The 27,843-nt window shown below is 37.7% G+C and overlaps 2 protein-coding genes across 2 annotated transcripts; one reads left to right on the top strand and one right to left on the bottom strand.

Moving 5' to 3' along the window:
- Nucleotides 1-500: 500 nt before the first annotated feature.
- LOC100889528 (zinc finger and BTB domain-containing protein 17) lies at nucleotides 501-16,074 on the bottom strand. Its single transcript, XM_030986842.1, has 13 exons — nucleotides 15,972-16,074; nucleotides 14,233-14,351; nucleotides 12,909-13,055; nucleotides 11,894-12,088; nucleotides 10,582-11,476; nucleotides 9,087-9,245; nucleotides 8,557-8,698; nucleotides 6,939-7,105; nucleotides 6,233-6,409; nucleotides 4,981-5,252; nucleotides 4,045-4,128; nucleotides 2,015-2,269; nucleotides 501-1,199 (listed from the first exon to the last, which is right to left on the bottom strand). The coding sequence occupies exons 1-13, from the start codon at nucleotides 16,060-16,062 to the stop codon at nucleotides 756-758; spliced, it is 3,147 nt and encodes a 1,048-aa protein (XP_030842702.1). The 5' UTR covers nucleotides 16,063-16,074; the 3' UTR covers nucleotides 501-755.
- A 2,054-nt stretch (nucleotides 16,075-18,128) lies between these two features.
- On the top strand, nucleotides 18,129-27,774 carry LOC115918123 (proteasome subunit beta type-6-like). Its single transcript, XM_030986843.1, has 6 exons — nucleotides 18,129-18,227; nucleotides 20,060-20,127; nucleotides 23,009-23,140; nucleotides 24,268-24,397; nucleotides 24,898-25,042; nucleotides 26,067-27,774. The coding sequence occupies exons 1-6, from the start codon at nucleotides 18,129-18,131 to the stop codon at nucleotides 26,192-26,194; spliced, it is 702 nt and encodes a 233-aa protein (XP_030842703.1). The 3' UTR covers nucleotides 26,195-27,774.
- The last annotated feature ends 69 nt before the right edge of the window (nucleotides 27,775-27,843 follow it).

Consider the following 27,843-nt stretch of genomic DNA (forward strand, 5'->3'; position numbering starts at 1 on the left):
ACTGGACTCATTTCGTGGTGACTGGCCCCAAATGGTTTCTCATTGAAATATGTACTAAAGGAACCTGTCTACAAAGACCACTTTTTGTGTTTCCCTTGGGCAGTCGCTATAGACAGGTTTGAATGTATTTGTGCTTAATTAGTCTGTTAAGCTTTTATCATAAGTAACATCACCAAAATATTATGATTTTTTGCTACAGCAGAGAACAAGTATTTAAGAGAGAAAATTATCTGAAGAACCATCTGCAAAACTTCGTCAAATCACTGACTGATCTTAGCATTTCACTCATCAAAACCTGAAAGCAATTCCTCTGCAAGCAACAATAAATAAGATCCATAAAGTTCAAATCTTTCTCCTCATCCTGGCATAGTTTGGGATGGTATTCTGAAAACAATATCATTAATGCTAGTGGTAGGTATGTTGATTGTCACAAGAAAAGTAAATCACAAGTCTCTGATTAATCCTCTGTGCAAAACTGGCTGTGACGCAGTACATGTATGTGTGCGTAGTAAAGACAGGCATCTGCACAAGCACCAATAATAACGATCATAATGGTGAGAGCAAACAGTGGCATGAACGGCCTGCCATACTTGAGTTCAACTAAAAGTCGATCTTAGTCTTTGTGAAAAACTCACCTGGTTATTCAATTTCAATTCACTACGACAATTAACAATTATGACTGTGTACTGACAAATAAGATAGCAGAGCCCCTGATGATATCCGAAAATGGAAACAACTTTGGAATTTGGATGCCCTTATTCTTGTTCCATGACCTCTACTTGTATATTGGTGATGTTCTCTGACGACGTAGTCTCCTCCTCTTCCTGGACCACCAGCATCATCTCTTGACCATCTTCCGTGTGTATGGTGCCGTCGGACATCACCATGGACACCGTTTGACCGGTGTCCACCACCTCGTCCCCGCCGCTGGCCGATAGGGTGATCTGATTCCCCTGCGAGTCCTGGAGTCCACCGGCCGTGGTGGTGATGATCATGCTTCCGTCTTCGGTGGTGAGGGTCCCCCCGTTGGCGGCGGCCTGGAGGGCCAGTTGGTGGGCCTCCTCCTCGGAGATGGCGTGGACGGAACCGTCCGGCTGGGTCGCCAGGTTGATCACCACCATGCTCGTTTCTCCGTTCTCGTTTTGCAGCGTGGCCTGCATGGTGGAGAGGCCCTCTTGACCGGACGGATGCAAGATGACCTGCGAGGGTACAGTTAAGAAAACATTTTGTCAACTACATTTATTCCACACATCAGGGTCCGTCTTATAAAGAGTTGATATCAATCACAACTTATCTGCCATTGATATCAATCGCAGCTATGTACATAAGAGATAGGAGACTGCAATTTGCGATTGATTGGAGGTCGTAAGATTGATTTGGATCAATCGTAACTCTTTATAAGTTGGGGCCCAGAACTGCACAATTAGGTTTATAAAGTCATCCACTGTAATATTCAGGGATCATCAGCTCAACAGATGATGGGCACGTGCATAAACACAGCATCAGTTTTAATCTATTTTGCATGGATTTATTTCTCCTATTATGAAAGAGTCAGTTAATCATGAACAAGATTTAAGCCTTCTACATAGTGAAGAAAATGAATAAAGTTTTTAAGGTTGACAATTAATATCATCCAAGGTCTTGCTTGAAAAGGAATGTAAAATTAAAAGGCCTAAATAGGGGCGGAATTCTGCTACAATCTCTTAGCCCCATTAAAGGTGGTGTGTCCCTTGTGTAGGCTGAAAATATAAATTTGTGTGAATTTTATGGTAAACAAGAGATACATGTAATACCAACTAAAAACTCCCCGGAAAAGATTAGAACTGGGCATTGCCTTTAGGGTATGTGGAGTTATATCGACCATTCAAAATTTTCGCAAAGCATTTCAAAAATTATGCATAGAAAATAGTGTGACAAAAAAAAACACATCTATACAACGTTCTGTAATCCATGTTATCAAACCCCCTCTCTACCCATCCCATTCAGCCTACTAGTTTGAGAAACTTTCAAATACCTGTGCATTCTCTGCGGCTAGCTGCTGCAGCACGAGGGCGGCCTGTTCACTGGTGGCCCCCTCCATCGTGATCTCTGTAGCGCCGCCCATCAGCACGTTGCCCTGCTCTGTACCCTCTCCCTGCATGCCTGCTGCCTGAGCTTGGGCCTGGGCAACGGCCTCCTGGATGGCTGCCGAGGCCGAGTTGGTAGCGAAGGTGGTGCCGTCGGCCAGCTGGAGATACTGGGTACCGGCTTGCATCTCATTAGACATAGCCTGCAAGGGTGAAAAAACATCAATTCACATCTTAAAGGCATCGTTTAAAGGTACTATGTCCCTTTTGCAGCCAACCTCAAATTCTGTAGAACTTTGCAGGAATTATGAATATGTCATGTATGTCCTATCTGTAAAATTTAAACGTTAGCAGTGTCCTCATATTCAAATTATGCAAGGAAACCCGTTTACTTGCTAGACTTCACTGTCAGACACTATTGAGTGATTGACTGGCTTTTTTCTTCTTTGGTAATAACATACATGAAAAGAGTTGTAAAGGGTACATGAGCATTTGTCTACATCAATAACTCACTTCTTGTGATGGCCAAGATTAAACTGATTGAATCTTTGCGCAGCATAAAACGTATGACCATTCGGTACAATTGTCTGAAAATCAAGACTATTACTTTTGGGCTCTATAGCCCTAAAGTCGACTTGACAACTAATAGTCGTTATTTTCCCACTTGAAAACATTTTCAAGCCCCACCTTTTTTAGGGAAGTTCTAAATTAGTATTATCTTTCAAATGCAGTTGGAATTTAACTTTTTCATTTTTTTGGCCTGCAAATGGGACATAGTACCTTTAACAATGTTAAATCTGAGATGCAAGGCCCTACGTGTTATCAGTGTCTGTGATATGGTGTAATATTGAAGGCCCAAATTGCGCCTCAAAATGATCATGAATTGCCTCAAAAAAGTAAAAATCTTTGAGTGACCGGTTTTACCATACAAATTTTCTCCAATAGACTGTAGTGTTATAAAAACCGTTAGGAAAACAGAAAATTTGATTTTTATTTCCAATCATAAATATCTTGATAATCAGACAGGCAATTGCTTGTAAAAGTCATGGGATTCCTGACTGACCTGAAGGTTTATAACTATGATTTCAACATGAGCTAAATCCAGGATTTTGTTTCAGAATCTGAGGAAATGTTACAGAGTCATTTTTTAAGGTAGTAGTAGTAAAATGATATTTGCCTAAAAAGGATCACAGAATGCTACAATAACTGACTATTTAGCAAATAAAGGGAATGATATGCATATTTGTGTTTGTGATTCTGGGTGTATGTGAATTCCATGGAGTTGTAATCTTTACTAATTTTACAAATTATAACAAATCATTTACTTCAAGAAAATCAAGATAGAGAAAAACTTTACTTAGTTGGGGTTAATATCAAGGAAGTTTGAGAAGGATTATTTGGCTTGAGAAAGTCCAAATGAGCAGGTTAAAGCTTGGCTACTAATTTCAAGGTTTGTATAAGCTTAAACAATAGTAACTAAAACAATAAACTGTGAAGTATCCTTTGGCTTAGTTAGTTCTTAGAAGCTTAAAGATAAAGACCAGTTATGGTCATCCTATTGCATTGTGAAAGAAACGTTGTGGAATCAATCAGAAAAGGTTGATCATCTAGCATATAAGTATTGGTGTGTACTGCAAGGTTCTGGAATCATCAAAATGATAAGAAATTTGGCCCAATCTTGGTAAAGTTACAAGCACTGTACACAGAAAGATGTATATGGGACTACGCAACACGTGCGCAATATTTATCAGGTCCAAATAGATATAATAATTTACCAAATATATCAATTAGTAGGCGGTTTCTCGGGCAAAATTTGTATCATCACGTATTAGTCAAAACATATTCTTTCACTTGATTGGTAATAAGAGCTTCCATTTCATTTTTTGAGAGGGGGGGCGTTTCCACAACTGATCTTTACCTTTAAAGTATGTGTCCATTAAAAATAACTTTGAGTGCTTACATAAGAAGCGAGACTAACCTGTTGAGCTGCTTGCTGGACAATGTCTCCTGCATCAGTCGTATGAACAACTTGTGTTTCATCTGCAGTGATTTCAACAGGCACCTACACCATCGATGAACAAATAATTAAACAGAAGGAATCATAATCAGGGGTGATAGTGAGCACTGAAGAAAAAAAAAAATCCCTTGAGTAAAAAAGAAAGAAAAGAGGATTCGGGGGTAAAAAAATGGCATCTAACATCATTCCCCTCTGTTGAGTAAGAAAATTGGGGAAAATTGGGGGAAAAATGGGGAAAAAAAAAGGGAAACATAAGGAAGAATAGAGAAAATAAGGGGAAAAATTAGGAAAATAAGGATAAAATTGGGAGAAAAAAATCTGGATTTTTAAAAAAAAAATCAGGTAATTATCAGGCCTGCATAGTACTTGTATCAATTACACATTGCATATCTCCAATTATTTGTTCCCAAAGAAAACCTACCAATCTATTCTGTTACTTGGGTAGGTATAGAGTGATCAATCTTTTTAATCCTTTATTTTGTATCTTTATTCTCGTACATGTATGAAGGCATTTTCACTTATAGAGTGTACTACAGGTAACAACAAATAAACTCTAGGAAATGAAAAGCTGTCCAACTAAATCTCCCAAATGTACAGCCTCGTTCATACGCGATGCAGTAAACTATCTAAAAAGCGGTAACTGCTGCGGCGAATGTTGGAAGCATGTGTTGCACTTTTTTTTATAATACACAGGTAAATGAATATGCTTAGGATCCTTTGTTGCAATCCTCTGTTCATTCCACTTCTCCTTCATTTGTACATGCAACATGTTTTAATTTTGCCCAGATCATGGAAAGGAGACTTACATATTCGCAGCGGAATAGTCATGTTTTTTATGTATTGTTATCATCTTGCCTGGAAATAAAATAAATAAAAATAATTAATTGAAGAGCTCACATTTTGTAGGTTATCCAGAGCAATCAGAGCTTCAGCCGTAATGTCCCCATCGGCTAGCGTCGGGTCGGGTTCGATGGACACCACCACGTTCTGTCCCTGAATCTTGACCGCTCTCTCCATCGGCCACGGAACCTTGATGGTCACCGTCTCCTCTATAGGGGGCGCCGCGTCGATCTGTTCCCCCCGCAGGATGTGACGCTTCTCGTGGCCCTTGAGGTAGTCACTCCGGGTGAAGCAGTTGCTGCAGTAGCGACATCTGTACAGCTTGGCACCTGGATATGGATACAAATTAAGTGAAACTATTTTGTTAATTCTGCAGATAAGCTTCTACATAGCATCACTTCATGGAACATGAGGTGTTGTGGACTAGTGGATAAGCCACCTGACTGCAGATCACAAGATACGGGGTTCAAGTCCCGCCGTGGCACTGATGTCTTTTGGCAAGACGTTAATCTACATTTGCCACTCTCCACCCAGGTGTAAATGGGTACCTGATATGCTTGAGCGCTAGTTACTTTGGCAGCTCGGCTACGACCAGGGTAATATGTGTAAAGCGCCATGAGCGTCAGAGCCTGACGGATACCGGCGCTATATAAATAACCATATTATCATTATTATCAAATAAGCATGTACATGTTGGCCTCCATGTAAAGATCATTCAAATGTTTACAAATAGGTCAGGTTAATAGCAGTTTCTTGTGTATCAGCCAACTAATATTCAGCATGAGCAGTGAGCTGTTTCATTCTTCTCCTTTCTATCATTGATAACATAGAAGGAAGATCTTTCAATTGTCTAGTCAGTTAAGGGAATATAAGTAAACAATTATGCACTCCATGTATTCCATCCTTCCCATGATTGCTATAAAATTGTAGCTCTACAATGTATATCCAGTAAGACAAAATTGCAATTTACCTTGCTGCTTACACATGTCAGACAAGTGAATTGTGCACCGACAAACAAGAAAGAACTTATTCCATATCCAAATAAATTTCATTCTCCCATACCATTGAAATTACTGTTCCCCTATTTTACAAGGGGCCCGTTGCATAAAACCTACCATCGATGGTGACTTTGCCATTAATGGTAACTACCATGGCAAAATCACCCAACAGCTAATCAAATCCAGGTTTCCATGGAAGTTACTATTGATGGCAACGTTACCATTAATGATAGGTTATATGCAACGGGCCCCAGACAAATGAATGTGTATGCCCTGCTTATGTCTACTCCCAACTGATTACATGTACATACCTGTGTGGTAGATCAAATGCCTCTTGTAGTCAATAACAGCGACAAACCGCTTGTTACAGCCTGGCTTGGGGCAGACGTAGGGCGTCTCGTTACGATGCTTGCGTTCATGATACGATCTCGAGCTTCGTCTGCTGAAGGATGCTGGGCAGAAACGACACATGAGCTTTTCCTTGCCGGCTAGAGATGGGCAGCAGGAAATACAATAATAGAGGTCAAGGGTTATACGAAGAATGATACATACATGTACAGTAAAAAAAATTTAAAAAAATAATATCACAAAATGTTTTGACACACAAATACTAAAATTAGGATATTTTATCAATTTTATCCACCTTACAAACTTCCAAAAAATCTTCAAATTATTATTAATTGACTCAATATCGAAAATATGATTACAGAATCAAAGGAAAGAAGGAATTCTCAAGGCGATCAAATAATAAAAATCCATACTTTCACTTCTCATTTACTGCAACTTCATTCAAAAGAAGAAAGAAAGAAGGAAAGACAGAAAAAAAGTGAGAAACAAACAAACAAGCTGATAATTATCAATGACACTTTTTGATTTATTAACTAAATTATACGAAATCTAAAGTTAGTGTACTTGGAAAAAGCCATACATGGGTTACAAAATGGCATCAGTTTTCAAAATGTCTGTACTCTATGTGAAAACCTCCTTGACAAACCAGTTCTAAACCACCATACTCACTGTCTGTGTGTGCTTCTAGCTTGTGATCTTTGAGTTCCGGTCTTGTTTTGAAGGCACGTCCACACTCGTCACAGAGCTCGTTCTTCTCCGTGCTGTGCGTCTTCATGTGCTCCCTCAGTCTGCCGATCTTCACCCATGTCTTGCCGCATATCTCACACGCAAAAGGCCTGAAAGATAAAACCCAGCAATAAAGATAATAGTGTTATCGCATTTTCATGGGAGATCAGCCTTGACTTCTTATAAAGGTTAACACCATTTCTTTTCTTCTTGCCATCCCACTTTTTAAAAGCCCCACTGTACTACTTAAAGTTACTTGTGCCCTCTATACAGCAAACAATGCCTAAGCAGTACCCGTTGATCCCCCATGATGCTCTTTTTATTATGTTATTTGAGAGCCGATTTGATGAGATAACCACCTGCCAGTGACCTTGCAGGGAGGTCTAATCCCTCTTTGCCAAACTAGTGCGGAGGGGCTTTAAGCTATCAACATTGCCACTGATTCAGTCCTTCAAATTTATCTTGCTACTCATTCTAGATCAAGATGTGTATATTTTGTTTTGGTTGTTGTGTTCTACTATATTTTATGTTTTCAGTTGCCCAAATTTGATGTTCACTTTGCTTACATGTGTCAAGAAAGATTTCCTTTTCACACAATACCTTAGGCTTATGACATCATGATCAATGTATAACTGATGAAGGGAATAAACCATACCCTGGCATGAACTTTAACATTAAACCATTCCTTGATGATGCAAAAAAGTAACTGGCACAATTATTCACAGCTTATGGGGCATTGCGAGAGAGTTGCAATCCATTGAAAATCCCCCAAATCAAACGCAACTCAACTCAACTTTTTTGCAACGCCCCATTAGTAAGAGAGAGAGAGAGAGAGAAGGAGAGAGAGAGAGAGAGAGAGAGAGAGAGAGAGCGAGAGAGAGGGGATCTAGTCAACTTGATTTAATTGTTAAAACTTTAATTCTAACAAAATTCTAGGAAATTTAGGAGACTAGTTTGGGGGCGCTGCAAGAAAGTTGAGTTGCAATCGATTGCAAATATCAGTTGCAAATTTTGCAGCTTGCAATCAATCGCAACTTTTTGCAAGCCCCATTAGACATCTAAAATCTTACTATATTGCTTTGTCTGTGTATATTACTAGTATGCAGACCTGCATCTTGGGCAAAGGTATTAGTGCTTTTTGTGTACAAGCTTCATCATTTACAGGATAATTTTAAGATAGTTCAACAATTTGGAATTCCATTTCCATAAATAATTTTTTTTGTAAAAGTCTTCAAACTTTTAAACGAAAATACAAAATGTATTCAATTGAATCTTATGTGTAATAACTCAGCAGGCTCTTTACCCTCCACCTTGTTTTTTTAATGTTCATGCTTCCAATAGTATGTGTTTAATTAGAATATTATTAATATTATATGATGGATGTACTCTTGTATAAGGACTATACTCCTTTCTTACCTCATTCCTTCACTCAAATATTATGTTTTTTGTTTGGATGTATGATATTTATTTATGTTTATTCTGTATTTGTAAATGTGATGATTGTATATATTCTGTATTTTTAATGATGAGTGTAAATAAATGAACTTGAAATAATGCTTACTTTTCTAGTGTATGCCTGAGTGCATAGTGGTAGTTGAGAGAAGCCACAGTGGTGTATGCCTTGTTACATCCAGTGACAGGACACTTGTAGATATGGCATGGATCTAAACCATGGATACCTTCTAGATGCGTCGCTCGATCCTCTGTCAACAAAGCAAAGAGAATGTCATGAGGAAAATTACAAAAACACCCTTACACAATGGACCCTTTCACATAAAGAATTCTCTGTATAAGAGAAGCTTTGCAGGAAGAAATACATGGGTTTATAGGAAAATTTGGGATACATTATGAGTATACTTTAGATAAATCTTAAAAAGAATTGCACGGTTGTGTACAGATGACTAAAATATATTTTCGGATTATTTGGGGGCCTTATGAAAGACCACCGCTATTGGTGAAAATGTCCTACCCTATATTGATATCAGAAATAAGTAAGAAGGAAGTAACTGGATAGATAAATAAATAAATAGATAGATACACAGATTGATAAATATATAATGTAAATCTGTGAATAAATGATGAACGATTTACCCTTGGTGCAGAAGGTCTCAAGACAATCATCCGCAGTGCACTGATATCTGTTGAATTCAGGATGAGCCCTCATTGTATGGTTCTCTAAACCTTGCTCCATCGTGAATGTCTTCTCACAGAACTTACACTTCACTTGCACTGGGCCTTTAGGAGGAGGCTCTGTGTTAAAGGAAAATGAGTGTGATTTATTGCAGAACTGACATTTTGCTATAGATTCATTTCATATGTGAGATAATTAATATTTATGAGAATTCTTACAAAGGTACAGAAACAGCTCTTGAGGAGTGCAACAATTTTATATGTCTGACCTCAAATGGGTTTGAGATTAAATTGGGAAATGAAACTTAGAAGACAGTCAAAACACAAAGGGCAAGGGCATTTCAATGGAGTATTTAGAATTTCTCAGTAAGAGGTGAATACAGAGATGCCAACCTCTTGACACAAAAAAACAGACTGAGTATCCTAAAAAAAAAAAAGATTTTAGAGAGAAATCAGATTTTCACGAAAACTCAACTCGGGGCCGACGGACCAGTAAAATTTCAGAAAAATGTTTTACTGGTAAGTTAGGTCAAGTAAAATGTTTGCTCTTTCATTCAAATTTAATGAGAAAATTGTAAAGCAAAGTTTTTTGGGTTTTTGGGGCGTTGCGGGGGTTTACGTGTACATGTTTCTATGCGATTCCGCTGTTTTGATGGGTTTTAAAATATAAATTTAACTATTTAAAGGTAAAGACCAGTAATGGTCATGCGATTGCATTGTGAAAGAAACGTTGTGGAATCGATCAGAAAAGGTTGATCATCTAGCATCTAGCATCTGCAAGGTTCTGGAATCATCAAAATGATAAGAAATTTGGCCCATTCTTCGTAAAGTTACAAGCACTATACACAGAAAGATGTATATGGGACTACCCTATCTCTCTCACACGACCATGAGAGAGATAAATTTACCAAATATATGAATTAGCAGGCGGTTTCCCGGCAAATTTTGTATCATCATGTATTAGTCAAAACATATTCTTTCACATGATTGGTAATGAGAGCTTCCATTTCATTTTTTGAAATTGGGGCGTTACCAATACTGGTCTTTACCTTTAAGAAACAATTTTAATTTTTTTTTTTTAAATTGTATTTTAAGAGAGGTGAAATCGTATTATCGTATTTCACTCTTATTATCGTACGAGATACAATTTAATCGTACTTGTTGGCATCTCTGTGAATACTGCACCCTTTAATCAATATCATGACTAATGAAATTAATATAGAGTGAATTCATATACAGTACAACTGTACATCAAATGTGTAGAAAGTAGAAGTTTACAAAACATTGAAAGTACATTTGTATTTGGGAGTCTCCATTGGAACATGTTCTTTCACTTCTTTGGATATACTACATGTATCTTCTACTTTTTTTTATCAAAGGCTGGCCAGTTATTGTATAGGAGGTCATAATGGTCCTTCACATGGGAAAAAAGAGTACAAATAGAGGATATAATTACCTGCATTGTTAGCCTTTCTGATGTGCCTTTCAAGATGTATGGGTGACCTGAAGGCTCTCTTACACACATCACATCTGAACTTCTCCGACATAGTTTGTTCTCTTTTGCTCATGCCTGCATGAACCTCAGTCATATGAGTGTTGTAGGTCATGAGATACCTGAAGGCCTCATCGCATTTATTACAGATCAGGTACTGCAGTTTAGAATCCTCATGCTGCAGGCAGTGTAGCTCAAACCATGTCTGCGTGGGGAAGTGATTATTGCAGGTCTCGCAGGTGAAGGGGTACTTCTCAGGGTCGAAGAGCGTGGCCGTGCACTCAGGAGGAGGGGGAGCAGACGACTGGCGCACGGTGCGAGCGTTGAAGTCATCATCATCATCGTTATAGCGACGCCGCTTCTTCCTGCCCCTGCGCTTCTTGCGAGGGATGGGCGGTTGCCCGTCCTTTCGTGGACGTCCTCGTGGTCTCTTTGGCGCCGGAACAAGCCATTCATTTGTCGATTGAGGTGTCGCTTCATCTGTCAAGGTTGCTAACGTCTCCCCCTCCTCTTCTCCCTCCCGAGCCACGTCTAAGATGCTCACCTCTCCCTCCTCCCGGCCGTCAGCGAGATTCTCTGCAAGGCTAGACATCTCGGTGCCCTCCGGCATCTCAATCCCGTCCATGGAATCCTCTGCCGTTTCTCCCTCAGCTGCATCATCACCTTCCTCCTCCTCCTCGTCGTCTTCCTCATCATCAAGCTTCTCTCCTAAGACCTCTTTGATGACTCCACATGCCCTCCTGTGCTTCATGAAGATGACCGAATTAACAAACCTCTGCCCACAGACAACACACTTTCTGCTGCGTCCTGGAGTGAGGCTGCTGCTACCGTCAGCTGCTTGTTCTAGAAGAATTTGGGCCTGTGCAGAGATATTCACACACATACAAATAATGATTTATATGTATTCTATTTTCTGAGTGTAAATAAGCTGTAATCATAACTTCTACTCCTTGAAATTCAAATTAACAGAGTTACAATATTCTTTTTAATGTACCGGCATTCCAAACAATACGAAAATGTCTCTGATTTATCATCAAAACTTAGTAGTAGTAGTAGTGGTAGAGTTTATTGGATAACTTATTCAGCAAAAGGCTAATCTGCCACAAGATAGATAGTTATAGTGCCCAATGTACCCGACATCGACCTTACTATTCAATCAGCTAACCCAAACTATGATTAACATTTATCTATAAATAAACATCAGGTAAAAACACACAAATCAAGAACCTGTAACAATTCTAAAAGCACAGCAAAAAAATTGATAAATGTGACATACTTTCTTAGCCCTGGCTTCTTCAAGCTTTCTTCTGTTTTCTGCATCGACCTCTGCCTGCTCTTCCGGAGAGAGTTTGATCTTGCGAGGACGTCCTCTCTTTTTCTTGTTTGGGTCAGGAGGGGGTGGGGGAGGGGGCTCCTCATCCTTGATCCCCAACAGGCCATGCTCCATCCCCTTCTTGACATCTATGGTTACCTGTCAATCAAATCAGTTTGAATGAGAATAAATGAGGGAAAAAATACACTGGGGCTCAGGGCAAATTAGCCCCCGAAAGTCATAAAAGAGCCCTAAAAAGTTTGCACAGAGTTCAATACAAAACAAATTAAAGAGTGTTATTTTCATGCAAGCAAGCTTGAAAAGTAGCCCCTGAAATTGTTTAAATATTTTTTTCCCTGAATGAGATTCAGTGAAGAAGGGTTCTTGTTACACCACACACAAATTGTACAAGTTTACACTAGAGTTCACTGGCCTCATACCCTTCTAAGATGAAAAAGCTTTGGCAATTTAAGCCACGCCTTTGCTGTTTGTTGTGGCTTTTGTGCCCATGAGACATTTGAATGATACATGATTAGGCTTGGGTAGCAATTACATGGAGCCTGGAGGTTTACGTCCTGGGTGGACAATAGTTTTAGGTATTGCCTGCAGAGCAATTATTGTTGGAACATGCATCATGAAGTCCCTGAATCTCCTGTTTTCTTTTCTTTTTCTAGTCATAAAAAGTTACAAAGTGATAAAATAGGCCAGCTACATAACCTCTACTATGCAACACAAGAAAAATGTAACAAATTAAGGAAATATTCTTCTTGATTCTACGACATATATGCACCACCGTCAAGTGCTCAAGAACTTCCTCCAGAACTTCCTCCAGTTTAATTTCTAAGTTTAACCCATGACCCAACACTACTATACCTAACCCTAACCCAGATCTTAACGTAAAACCCAATTGCTAGCCTTAATCTCAGCCTATAGAGCAATGGTCAAGAAACCTAGTTCTCTTTTGATTTATATCACTGACCTCAAAGAAGTAGACCTTCCCCTGCTGGATGAGGGTAAGGGTTTGTTCATCTTTGTCTGTTGTAGTCTTAACGAATCTCAGCCAGCCTGGGATGGAGAAATCATTGCTTTCCAACTGGTGGCACTTCTTTCCATCGTTGGCAAAAATCTAGTACAAAAAAAGAAAAACACAATGGGTGGTATTCTCATAAGTTAAGCCGGGACTAAGTCCAGACTAAACAAGAATTTTAGTTCACACTTCTATGGAATGCTAGGTTTCATCTTCCTCCTTCAATATTCATGAAAAAGATAATCTACCAAAAACTTTGTTGAAATTCAGTTCATACTCATATTATCTTTTTCTTCCCATTTCATTGCAAAATTAATTTTTTGAACACTTTTCATTGAAGGATTAAAATAATCTGTACAGGGTAAATTATTTTGCAACAGGCACTCCATAGAAGTGTGAACTAACTAAGTAAGCGCTAACTTAGTACGCGCTACCGGAATACCACCCAATGTATTTACTAATAATGAAATTGTCCATCCGTCCATTTATCAGTGTCAGTGTACAAACAGAATGAACAGATCGATGAGAGGACTTAGATAAGTTTTGTGTAGGTTCTTAAGCACTGATTCCCCTCTCTCTATAAACATGAACAAAAATGCACCCATATCAGGCATGAACACAACACTTTGAAATTTTACTACACCACCTCCATGTTCGTTCAACAGAAGAAGAAAAAAAATGTCCAGTAAATAACTTCCAAACGTTAACTGCACTCAGTAAATGTGCATCCATCTACTAAATCCCCAGACATGTAAAAGATTAATCTGCAAGTTTTAAAGCCCCACTGTCCTACTTGTAGCTATTTGCTCCCTCTATATAGAAAACTTTGCCAATAGGTGCTTGTTGGTCCCCCATGATCCTCTTTTTCTTATGTTAGTTGAGAGCTGAGTTAATGAGATAGCCACCTGTCAGTGACCTTGCTGTGTGGTCTAATCCCTTCTGGCCCAGTAGTGTTGACGGTCTTTAACTTATAATGTTACATGGATTTATTTTGTCATGAAAATGTTTGAAAGAGATAAGTATACAATCGATTTACATCAGACTCAAGACTACAAGAGTTGGAATCGAGGTCATCTAGTCCATGTATCTTTTTGTTGCGAAGACATAATACGACCATGAAATCATCTGCTAGGTGCCGGAAGATCATTAACTTTTATACTCTAACACAGAGTTAACATCCTTCTGGCTTTAAGCAACTGATAACTCAATGATTGTGGCTTCTGGGCAAGAATACCACATCTGAAAACACTTTTTTCTTCTCCTTCTCAGTTCTCACCTTCCACTGGCCCATCTCCACTTCTTCATCAGGTCCAATGTCCGACAGCTTGGCCTTGAATGGTCCATAGCGATGTCCCTGGCCGAGATCTTGCCTGGCATAAACCTTCACACTCGCATCTGTATTGCAGACAAACAATGAGGATCATATTATTCATTAAAATTAAGTTAATCAATATATCAGGCAGATAATAATAAACAATCCCTTGGAACTTTGAAAGTACACGTCATTATAGGCTCTCTCTAGTACAGGAATAGATAGGACTAAGTAAAGTAGAATAGATCAAGGGGTCATGGTCAGGGTCCACCACTCATTTAAGTTTATATTTGTAACTAAACCCTCAAGAACTGAAGATTTGATTTTTCAGGGGGGGGGGGCACCCTGGTTTTCACTTGGCCATAGAAAAATAAGAATTTGGAAACTCAATGGTAAAATTTGTGGAAAATCCATTTAAAGGATATAGCAAAGCCATTAAGTAAAATTTATGGTCAACCAAACAGAAATTAGTACCAGTACCTCTGTGATTTCCTTTGGAAAAAGATTTTTATTTCTTTTGTTTGTACCTAACCCCCCCCCCCCCCCCCCCCCCGCAAAAAAGGACAGGGCAAATTTCAATTTTCTTCCAAAGAAAACAATATGACTATTCACAAGGCCTTTCAACCCCAATTATTAGATTATATTTTATCATAAAAACTAGACTCAGACTCCAGAGCTCTTGTTATTGTCATTCTGTTGGTGTTGTGTTGTTACTGCATCATTGTGCAGGATTATCCTTTTTTTTTTTTTGCTTTATGTGAGCTCAGTCTGTATGAAAGATGGCCTAATTAAATTAGATATGCAATTGCAGGGTCTCCCAAATCAAATCAAATTTTAATGACAATGAATTTGTTTAAAATTGTATTTTCAGCAAATGGGGCAAAGCCTGAACTTCTGAATTCTGTGAAGAGTGAAGTAGACCTAGGGCCGCTAGGCATTCAAAAATTAAATTCCAATCAATTCCGACAAGTCAGAGTCAGACCTTAAATTCCTTCTGATTTTCTTTGATTTTTCGTCATTAGTTCAAGACTTCAAGTTTCAAGAAATTTAACTTCCTTGCAATTGTTGCATGCTTGCATTTGCAATTACTTTAATTAAAGTTGAATTTACTGATTCGCTTGAGCTGAGTTGAGCCTTGACAGTTGAAAATGAACGCCTGAACGGTTTACCAAAATACCTTTTAGAAATTAGATCTAGAGAGTACTAGAGTCTACTTAGATTTCTAGACTAATTAGTGTTAAATTATTAAAAATTAATTAGGGGCCTAATTAGATCTAAATATTACTTTAAATGAGGACATTTTCTTTGAAGTATAAGTGCTGCTACTGTGTCCCCTTTGCTTGGGGATTTCGCGTGCTCAATGGCCAGCTATAGCAATTCCACCACCGGTACTCCACCAATTATGCGACCACGGAAAGGCGTGCATCAAGCCTCGAGGAACCCCAGGCGCGGGCCGCGTTTGCATTCCTGCAAGCTGGGAGCTCGGCGTACGAGGATGGCGCACAAAAAATAACGGTCAATGGAACGAGCCTGATAAATCCCCTGTTCGTCCGCATCATTTAATTAAAATTACGTTCTTAAAATTCACACCACTAATCTCTCAAATATAAGAAACATCACTGATATAAATTAAAATTACTGCATGAAGTATAAACTGAATGAAATTTGGCTTTATTTCGGCCAATATAAGAATAAACTCTTACCATCAGATGACGCCATCTTCACATTATACACATAATTATTTTTCCCATGAGGCCTCGCGCGAAAAGTGCAAATATAAATGTATGTGTACATAATTAATGTAGTTAATTCACCTTTCATAAATTATAATTATTTTTCATTGATATTATATTCACATGATACTTCGTTTCTGTTCGTTTCATTTTTTGTTGCTGTGATCGATTTAATTTCCGTTTTCGTTTACCTTTCTTCTCTACTTTATAAATTCCGGACATTGACGGAAATTACAGAACCCTTCTAACAAGTTCGTCCCCGTAAAGATCGCATTTGCTTAATTCGGACCCATGCATATTATATCGACTGGTGGTAAATGAATTAAAATAAAATAACAATAGAAAACATCGAGAAAGGTGGAAAGGGCCGGGGGGGGGGAGCATCACGGTCCCCCATGTTTTGTCAGAAAAGAAGAGGGACCACCAGGGAGAAACGAATTTGTATACAAATGAATCTCATTGGGAAAACAAAATTGCGCTCTTATCCCCCCCCCCCCGCTTATTCACTGGCTGGATGATTCAACGCTTCATACTTCCTCACGAATTGGGCCCAAAAAAAACAAAAAAAAAAATGAATTTTAGTATTTACCATTCTTGGATTTCAAGTCCTAAAATTCTAAAAAATTCTTGATTAAAAATTTTAAGATTATTTCAAACAAACAAATAAACAAAAGGTCATTCACTTGGTATTGCTGCTGTAAAGGAGGCAAAAATGATATGGGGGAAACATTTGGGCGTCGCTCGACCCAAGACAGGTTTTCTGCAACTTAAACATAGCACTTGGTAACATTGTTTAACTGAATGAGAGAAAGTGGTGCTAAGGTAGTGACTTCAATGCTCGATGTACAATTAAAGATAATCTGAAAATTTGAGTGAAAACGGACCATTATTAATGATTCAAATTGGGAAAAACTGATCTGATCGATTCCTTAATTTTCCTAACTATATTTACTTAGTAAAATTTAATTATATTTTAGGTGAATGTAAATCGTCACTTTAAAAAAAAAGCAGAAACACGAAGTTGCAAACCATCCAGAGACTCCTAAAAAATTGCGTTACTTTTTAATTATATCATTACAAATCTTTATCCTCAGTTTTCTTATTTATAACTGATTTTCCTTATAAAATTAAAAATAATTATGGCGTATATATTCAACATTGAATGAACGCCAATAAACAATTACCCAACAACAACAACAACGTCACAAGGCAATGAATTGGCTCTATAAATCATACAGACATTTCATTGTTGAAAGGTTAGCCTGTTTTATGTCTTTCCTCATAGAAAAACGATTGGGAAAATTCAAAAATGGTTGGGAGAATTTACTGTTAATCACTGTTAGAGGGGGGGGGGGGGGTGGTGACAGTTTCACAAAAAACCATAGATATCTTTGTGGTTTGAGAACTTTTTCAGAATTGTGTGCATATTAGAGGGTTAGTACATTAGAAGGAATATAATTAGTAAAATTTCATACAAAAATTAGGCAATTTTTTCATCAACCCTCAACAATGTTACTGGGTCACTTTGAAAAATAAAAAAAAAGGCTCAGTAATTTAGGTTAAAAACAATGTAGGCCTAGGCCTATATACAGAAAAAATTGTTTTGGAAAGGGGGAGGAAAAAATGAATCACCCTAAGCTTCTTCTGTATATAGAAATGCCGAAGGGGGGGGGGGGGGCAGGCATTTAATTGGCTTAATTGGCCTAGCTTGTTAATAAAGTTTTCGGTGGAGAATGGAAAATGCAAAGAATGTCTTTAACACCTAATATATGTGTTACTCCAAATGCGCTTCTTTTATTTTATCTTACCTTTATTGTTTTATTCATTCTATCAGTTATTTTACACATGCAGGCTAATCTTATATTACGAGGTTAATCAATTTTTTTTTTTTAATATTTGTGTTTTTGCTCTTTTTTCTATTAATTTTGTTTGTTTGTTGTTGTTGTCTTTTAGGGAGGGGGAGGGTTACCAACGGTATGTGAAAACGGCCCAAAGATCTCTATGTAGGAAACGAATCACCGTACGACTTTTCTTTCGGGCGAATTGTTTAGCGCAGATCCTCGGAAATTGAAACTGGACGAGATATTTTCGCGGCCGATGACTAGACTTTTTCTATTCGGCATCAAAATGGCGCTGCCCATGAGTGAGAAGAAAATTACTGTTTCCTCCTTTTGTGAGGCAAATTCACAAATTCCAGAATGGCTAAGATCAGAACATCTAACAGGGGTAAGTTATATTAGCTTTTACTTTTTACAATATGAATATAATTATGTGAATTATTCTGTTTTGACAGTGTTTGCTTTTTTTTATTAATGCCGATGGCAATGGCATGCAATGGATGACTGTCAAAAATGAGTGGTGCAATATTTGCTTGTAATTTTCGGTCACTTAAGTCATGAATGGGCATGGGCCCTTTCGAAGCTTTAGGCTAATAGTGGCAACATTAAAAAGGATAATATAAAAATTACTAATCCTTAGTTAATCAACATTTATTGTCCGTCATCCCAAGGATTTATCGCTCACAAGTCACGTAAAATGCATCCCCAACACAAGAATCAGAAATTTATATGAAACGTCTGCGAAAATGCGGACGCTGCTTATTTTTGCGGACGCATCTTTCCGCGGTTATGAAGACGATCCTCGTTTATGCGGACAATCCTTATTCTCGGAGTAGCGCCCCTAGTCCCTACTGTTTAACAATAAAAACTAAAATCAGATCAAACAGAAATCGCAAGCCTTCTCCTCGCACTAATTTGAATATCTTATATAACATTGAGCAAATGTCAACCAGCGATACTCCAATAGCCAATCTCAAGGGCCCTTGTAAAATCAGGCTGAGACCTGATGAATGCAATGCGCATGCGCTAGATGTTAAGCTAAAGTTCTTCGTGCTGGGGCCAGTTTCTCGAAATCATCATGAAAATTTAAGTTCGTAGACATCCCATAGAAACGGGTATTAATTCTTTTACAAAGTCAAAGGGTTTCTCTTCTTGCTTCTCATGCAAAGCACTTTGAAATTGGTAAAGAATTTAACCAAAATGTTCCAAAAATATGGAAATTTTTTAGTACCAGAGTGATAGAGCTTTGCTTATTTCTAATGATAAATTTAGCTTCTTCTATCTCTTTCTAACTTTCCTTACATTACTCTTTGTTTTTCCTTCTACAATTCTATCCTCTTCTCTGCTATCTTTTCCTTTACGGTACTCTTCATTCTTTATCCTTCTATCATATTCTTTATCTTATTCTTTCTTTACACTTAATTTATTTTTTGTTTTGAACATTTCATGTTCTCTTTCCGTCTTTCCTGATGTTTTTATTTGATTTTATCCATTCATGATTATTCTAGGATTATTATCCTTCTCTTTGTTCTCCGACTATCTCTTTCCATGTTCTCTTCTTTTCATTGTTATTCTTTATCTGTATCATTTTACCACTTTCTCTTTCTGTCTTTCCTTATGTTGTCCCTTGATATTTCCTCCCCCCTATTTACACATGTTTTTACTTTATATTTATGATTTCCAGATTGTCATCTTCTATTTCTTACTCTTTTCATATTTCTGTTTTACTTCCAAAACTCATTTCTTTCCTGCAAACACAGTACACATGCTTGCGTTGGAGCAGTTTAGGAAACAAACCGGTCTAGACGATCACAAACTTCTTGAGCCCTCTCATTTTATGGCAGTTCAAGAGAAGATCTAGTTGATTATCAGCTGTTAACTTGTTGTCATTTATGCTATGGTCACATTACCCAAAAGTATTCTGCCCGGCGGCTGCCCGGCCACGCTCGTTTTTAGGACATCGCTCGGTCGCCGCTGAAGTTTTAGCGCGGAGTTAAAATTTCGCCTGCTCATTTTTCACTCGCGGCCCAAAATACGCTCGGTGCCTGGGCGGTCGCCGCCCGGGCACCGACCTAATCGCTGGGCGATGCCTAATTCCAGCAGCGACCGAGCAGGCTACTGATCGGTCGGTCGCTGCTCTGATTTGTGACCATAGCTTTAACCTGCCTCATGACTTTAAATGTTCAGAATTTATAATTTTGTCATTTTCATTGTTTTCAGACTACCATCATGGCAGTGGAATTTGATGGCGGTGTGGTAATTGGAGCCGACTCAAGGACAACCACTGGGTATGTAAAGCCTAATGCATACACTGTACATGGTGTTATGCCAATAAATACATAACATTAACAGTAACAATAAAAATAATAATGATAATAACAATAATAAGAAGAAGAAATTAAAGGTGAAATTCAAAGAAATTCACAAATATGCCAACTAATGTATCACTAGAAACTGGTAAGCCAACAGATGGCCATCATACAAGTTTTAGGTCAACTACATATTGGGTGATTTATAAAAATACAAATACAAACACCTACATAGCAGCTGGGATATACGAGAGATTCACCAGAAAAATAACGATGTTTTAATGACGTCACTATATGGACCAATACTGCCCAAGCAGACGACATCCCATAAAGAATGAACATAATTGCGAAGCTATTATTTGTCAAATTATAATGAGTTTAGTGTATATACATGTAATGGCATGTTAAATCATTCAAAAGGAGATATGACCCGATTCTGATAACTAAAATCTTTTGCTTGTAAATACCGTACACAGGATAGGGGTTAATTAACAATCAAAGAAACCAGACTTTCAAATTGAAAAACCCCTGGAATGATATTAAGGACGGCATTTGTTCCCTCTTGAAACGCCCAACATACCGCGGTGTATGCAGCTGAAAATACAATGGCGTCTTATGTTGCTTACAAGCGACAGATTCCTTTATTTTTGTATCGCTGCATTTTTCATCAAAATAAAAACATGCGCGGGGTTTACAGTGAGGCAATAGATTATAAATTTAGCCTGACGGTAGTGAAGTAAGAGAAAGAACTCAAGAGAAGATGAAAACACAGGCACTGAAAATGTGTGAGATGTCATGGGACATCGTCTGCTTGTGCAAATCATGTCCATACTGTGATCTCACACATCTCAGCAGCGTTCAGAGAGCTCTTCAGGTGCTATGCCGGGGCTGTATTTAAGAGTTTTGTTATTTATAATAATCATTACTTCGAATGTTTCCAAGCATTGAATTTTAATAACCTTGTTGAATCAAAGTTTCAACTTTGCAATAATGAAAATAAAGTTAGTTTTTAATATTATAGTATTAATGACTGCTTTGAGAGAAATAGTTGTTTTATTACGCTCAAGGGAAGGTTAGAATTGTGCTATTCCCCGAGGCTTGCCGAGGGGAATAGCCCAATTGTAACCTTCCCGAGAGCGTATGAAAACAACTATTTCTCGAATATTAAAGCAGTCATTAATACTTTTATATGCCAAAAAAAAATAGACTAAAAAATGAAAAATTAAAAATATTTATCAATTTGTCGAAGACGGGATTCGAACCCTTGCGTACAACAAGAGGTGTACCGAAAACCAACGCTTAGACCACTCGGCTATGGCCCGCCGTTAACATGCTTGGCAGTTTTCTCCAATATATACATTAAAATGGATTGAAACCGGCTTCGCGTGTGATGAATGCTTCGCAAAAGCTCCATATACGGACTCTTCTTTTACTTTTGCAATGCATATTGGCACGAACTTAGATCAAGATCTATCGGCAGATGTTGTTTTTTTGTTTTTGGAAGTTTATTTTCGTCTTCATGTCAACAATGCAAGATAAAATTGTCGGTAAGATCGATCGAGATTCAATTGTATTGAAATTACCGACCAATCCTTCGCACACATACGGCATCCTCCATCGCTCAAACCATTTTTTAACATGTAAACCTATGGGGTAACCATGGAGGCTGACCAACTGTTTTTAATAACCATGGTTATTAAAAATATTGAAATGTTTTATGCATGGTTACCGAGAATTTTACAGCAACAGTTGAAGTTTATGAATGCAATTCGACCAATCAGATGGCTGGATTTCTTAAGTGAGGTATATAACAATGATTATTACCCGTATCAGACATCTGAGCTGGTCATTTACAAAACCGTATTGCCCTAGTTTTTCACTAGCAGTGGGAACGGAGGGGTATATTCTTTGTATTTTCCTTGGTCTCCCTGCGCGTATTGACATTGCGTGTAGAGACGAGTGAAAATATACCTTGGTATTTTCCACGGTCTCGCATTTTCATTGCGCATCTATTAATATTATGCGTACGAGAACCTGCGCACTTTGCGCGCACTCTATTGTGACGTAATAATCACACCAAATACACACTGTTTGTAGTGTATCGAAAATGTTGTCAAGCACTGGATGCACAGTGTTGGTTTGACAAAGTTTGTTCAGTTCTTGAGATTGTCATGGTGGATGTCTGTATTTGCTCTAGATGTCTGATTTGGATAACAATAAAAATATTGACTGGCTTTACTTTCGGGGGATATCAGAAATATTGACCGCGCTAAGACCATATTGCCCTCGTCTTTCGACTCGGGGCAATATGATCTGAGCTTGGTCAATATTTCTGATATACCCCTCAAGGCCAGTCAATATTATATAAATATCTACTTTAAGAATAATAATAATGATAATAATAATGATCATGATTATGATTATGATTGCGATAATTAATCTGGAATAGCTCACACAAGCTCATTGGGGATGAAAGTTAAATTTTTGTACCTACAAGTCCTACAGTAACTCTGCATAAGTAGAATCTGTTGGGACCAACAACAAAAAAAATTCTCATGCAAAATTAAACTTAGAAAGTGTAACATAACAAAACACATATTTGCATCTTTTTTTGTCCAAAATATTGATTAGACTTGGGAAGTTCTGCTTGTGCAACATGGAGTTAATTGTAGTTGTGAAAGTAGTTCAATTGTCATGTGATATGACTTTGATGTAATAAAAACATATCGTCCCTCATCAAGTTGTAATGTTAAAAATAGGTTACTCCATGTTGATTTTCGACATACATGTAAGGGCATTGTTGTGAAGTACTTTACCGTAATTGTTTTACATGACATCCTAATCCTTATCTTTCATGCAGGTCTTACGTTGCCAACCGTGTAACTGACAAGCTGACCAAGGTCTGTGATCGTATCTACTGCTGTCGATCAGGTTCTGCAGCTGACACCCAGGCTATTGCAGATATTGTCTCCTATCTCTTGGAGTTCCACAGGTAACACATCTTTTTTTGCGGCTACATACATGTATACTTCAGGGCATCTCCCCATATATTTGGAGATTCTGTCCATAAGTTTAAGTCCATCAAGTATCATGGTATTAACAATGTAATATACATTGAAACTGTTAATTTATTTGATATCTGGGGGGTGTTTCACAAAGACTAAGATCGACTTTAAATTGGACTGAACTATGGCAGCCGTTCATGCCACTGTTTCCTTTCACCATTATGATCTTTAGATAATATTTTCAATGAATTATCAAAAAAGGCAAATTCTTTTGATTTGTGACCATGATTTGTACATACCTTGAAATACCAATGCCAGTAAATTGTGAGAGCAAACAGTGGCATGAACGGCCTGGCATAGTTAAGCCCTACTTAATATTGATCTTAGTCTTTGTGAAACACCCCCTGGCCTGCACCCATCTATGGTAAGGTTATCATCTTGATACAATCATCACGTGTACTTGAAGTGGTCGGTAATGCATGGGACAAAATATCTTGGACCTGCCCTGCCAACAAGTAATCAACATGCTTCACCTCGAGTCCAATACTGATTTTAATGATAATGCTTACGTTGTACATTGCATGTTTAAATTGTCTCTAATTCTCTATGCACTTTCATAGTGGATGATACTACCCAGCAGTAGTTATCAGTGCGTAATGCATGTAAAAGGAATAAATCCTACCAGGTACCTAATTACTCCACCTAGATGGAGAGTGTAGAAGTCTTGTCTAGGATGTTGGCGCTATACCAGGACTTAAACTCTGTTAAGCATACAAACCACTTGGCTACCGGTACCGTATGTCACTTTAATAATAATAATCCGGTTTTTTATATAGCGCTCAATACACCGATCCAACGATGTAGTTCATAATAAACAACAGATGTTTACATTGGATGTGAAAATTGGGTTAAAAATGAATAGTTTAGGAAAAGAACATAACTAAATTGGACATCTATCTACTGTGTACCACCTACATGTACTCCAGTGGTATAATGGAATAAGCAGTTTAATCAGATGAATGCTGTTTGTAAGTGATATAAATCATATTTTGTTGTTTTAGTATATATTAGTAGTGATTCTAGATCATTCTATGTTGCAATTTTTTCTTCGCAGCATCAACCAAAACGAACCGCCCCTCGTACACACGGCTGCCAACCTCTTCAGGAACCGTTGCTATGACTACAGAGACTCGCTCTTGGCTGGTATCATTGTAGGAGGCTGGGACAAGGAGAAGGGAGGCCAGGTGAGACGAGATTTGAAACTTCATACCATGTGGGGTCAAAGGTCATAGAGATAGAGACCGTTGCCAATACAGTGAAACCTGTCTATTAAGAAGACCCAAGGGGCGTGAAGGGGGACAAGACTAGTGGTCTTTATGTACAGGTTCCTCTAGTACATGTTTCAATGAGAGACCATTTTTAAGGGAAACAAAAAATGTGGTCTTTGTAGACGGGTGGCGACAGGTGGTCGCTAAACCAGGTTTGACTGTTAAATTACGTTACATGAACCAGTCTAACTACTTGATTATTTCAGCTATTTAGTGTATGAATTACAGTCTGAAAATCAGTCAGTTGATAGATTATTTCACATTCTGAATATGTAGAGATTCTGGAAGCAACTACATCTATGGCTTTAATGTGGATGCTCATTTAATACAAGGAGGGGGTGAACAAAGATGAATGCCTGAACTTTAACACATAACCACCTTTAAATGTATTTGTTTCTTGTCTTGATCTATTACAGGTGTATTCTGTACCTCTTGGAGGTATGTTTGTAAGACAACCATGTGCCATCGGAGGCTCAGGTAGCACCTACATCTATGGCTATGTGGATGCCCATTACAAGGAGGGCATGAGCAAAGATGAATGCCTCCAGTTTGTGTCTAACGGTGAGTTGGTCCTTTCAGAAGACATGAATACGCTCCATGTCAGTCTTCAGTGTCGAGTGAACGAAAGTGATATGCAAATGTTGTATTCCGATGTGTGTGATGGTGCTTTTCAATGTATGTAATTTCCTGCAAGCTTTTGACAATTTTGCTGCTCTAAAGTCTAAACAATCCATTGGCTACATGTGAAATACTTGAGATAAATTTGAGTTCTGATCTTGGAATTATATTCATGAAAGAAACTGTTTGAATGCAATTGGGAAAGGTAGGTAATGTGGTACATGAGAATTGGTATATATATGTACTGTGGAAGTGTTTGAATGATCAAAATGAAAAGAACTTGACTCGATCTTCCGGAATATCACAGGTACTGCACACAGGAGTGGGCATATGGGACAACACAAATTTGTTTGGTCCAAATTTTTCAGCCATTCCTTGTCATGTTTAAAATAATAGGGTATTTTAAGAGAAATCGTTTTTCAGAAGATGTTTGAGAAATGAGAAAGCGCACAGATTATTTTTTTGAACCAGAACTCAACTTTCTCAATAAGAAGGTTTTATGGACATCTGTATTCATTAAAAGCATTGTTTAAAAATGTTTCCAGTTTTACAAATCTGAGATGCATGGACCTACGTGTTATCAATGTCTGTGATATGGTGTAATATTAAAGCCCTAAAAAAAATTAAGCTTCAAAATGATCACAAAGTGCCTCAAAAATTAAAATTATTTGAGTGACCGGTTTTACCATACTCATTTTCCCCAATAGAGGAATAGACTGTAGTGTAATAAAAATTGTTGGGAAAATGGTTTTTGAAATTTCGAATTCCAATTATAAATATCTTGATAATCAGACAGGTGATCGGCTTGTAAGAGTCATGGGATTCCTGACTGACCTAAAGGTTTATAATTATGATTGCAGCATGAGCTAAGTCCAGGATTTCGCTTAGAATCTGAGACAAAGATACACAATCCCTTTAAAAGAGATTGGACATAACATTCTCTCTATTTTTGCTCTTCATCTCACAGCTGTATCCCTGGCCATGTTCCGTGATGGATCCAGCGGCGGCATCGTACGTCTCGCCGTCATCACCGAGGATGGTGTGGAAAGGAAGACCATCCTGGGCAATGAATTACCTCGTTTCTATGAAGGATAAAACAACCTGATTTAGAAACGTTAAACTGTTAGTGCATTCATCACACCAACTGAAGGGTTTAACTGGACAAGTCCAGAGTTTTGGGGTCATTTGTCCCGTAATATTGTGAAGTTCTGAACCTAAATTGACATCAACTGCGTCATTTCACTTCATATTCGGTCTAATCCAAACTGTAGTAGGATTCAATTGTTAACTTTATAGCTTTTGGATAATGTTATAAAGAATGAAATAGCTTGGACGTGCCCAACTAAAATTATAAGGAAAGCATCTTCATGTGAAGTAATTCTGTCCTTTGAAAATATTTAGCTTTTGCAGAAAATGCTTTATGATAATCATATATCCCAACATTCATGTCTTTCTTTTAGGCATTATTATTCCCTTTAACTTTGGGGTGTGGCAATATCATTTGCTACTTAGTAATGAACAGATTCGGTGAGAAATTTGATCACGAAACGCAATTACTGGATAAATTTGAAAGATAATTTCTCTCTATACCTGATAATACTTTGAAAAGAAATGCCCAATAAATATGCTCTCTGTGCGAGCATGGTAACCTCTGAAACTCTAAATTGTTTCTATTTTCATTTGTATTTTCATTTGTATTTGTATCAAGCCCCCCCCCCCACCCCCGTACACACACACACAAATGTAAACAATCATTGACCGTTGTTTAGTGATGTGCACAAAGTCATTAAAAAAAGTATCCAAGGAAACTCTGATTCACACTCGAGTCATACTGTATTTGGATGGACATGTGCTCTGAACAAGACCCCACTTTCTTCATTTTTGTAATCATTTATAAAAAAAACTACAGTTGGTGTGATGATATCATTCTTTTGTATGTATTTCTTGAAAGTAATGTGTTTAAAACATGTAGATAACATGGTCTTGAATGTGTTTGTTGTATTGCATCAGTCCACCTCTCAAAATCAGTCCTCTCAGTTTATGCAGTTTAACAAAAAAATAAGACTAGAAACTAAAATTATTAAAGAGGTATTCCAGCAGAATAAGTTTCTGAAACTGTATCTTCATCTCTTTCTACCTTACTCTGTGCTCCTTAGATGTTTTTGTTTCTTGACAGACATTCCTGCGTAAACACCAAATGCATAGAGAAAACAAAACCCATTTAACCATAATAATAGTTATAGTAATTGGATTTATAAAGATGAAAGAAAATGTAAATAAACTCATTAAGTTTACCTGAATAATATAGGCTTATCAGTATATAGTTTACTTTGCAGAATCAGCCTTACCGGTACCTTAATAATAACTGAATTTTCTCTTTGAGATTATATGCGTTGTTTTTATTTATCACGTCTTACGGAATGTTCTTGAAAATAAATTGTTTTTTGGACATCACTTTCACGATTCTGCTTTGATAATTAAGATTGAAGAAAAAAGTAGATTTGTTTGATATGTTTTCAGAAAAATTAAACATATTGGTTGTTCTTTTGGCCAAATCACTGGACAGACTATAAAAAGCTCAAGACTGTGTCGCAGTCCTACATATGATGTAAGAGACTGCAGTGTCATTGAAAAGATGAAAAAAGTTGTCAATAAATTCAATTAGTTTAACTCGATTTCGTTGTTATTTTAGCTTGATTGCTGTGGATGCCATTGCTTTAAGTTCATCCTATATTGGTTTTGAG

The sequence above is a fragment of the Strongylocentrotus purpuratus genome, unplaced genomic scaffold (genome assembly GCF_000002235.5).
Source record: "Strongylocentrotus purpuratus isolate Spur 01 unplaced genomic scaffold, Spur_5.0 spur5_scaffold_16, whole genome shotgun sequence".
Classification (NCBI taxonomy): domain Eukaryota; kingdom Metazoa; phylum Echinodermata; class Echinoidea; order Camarodonta; family Strongylocentrotidae; genus Strongylocentrotus; species Strongylocentrotus purpuratus.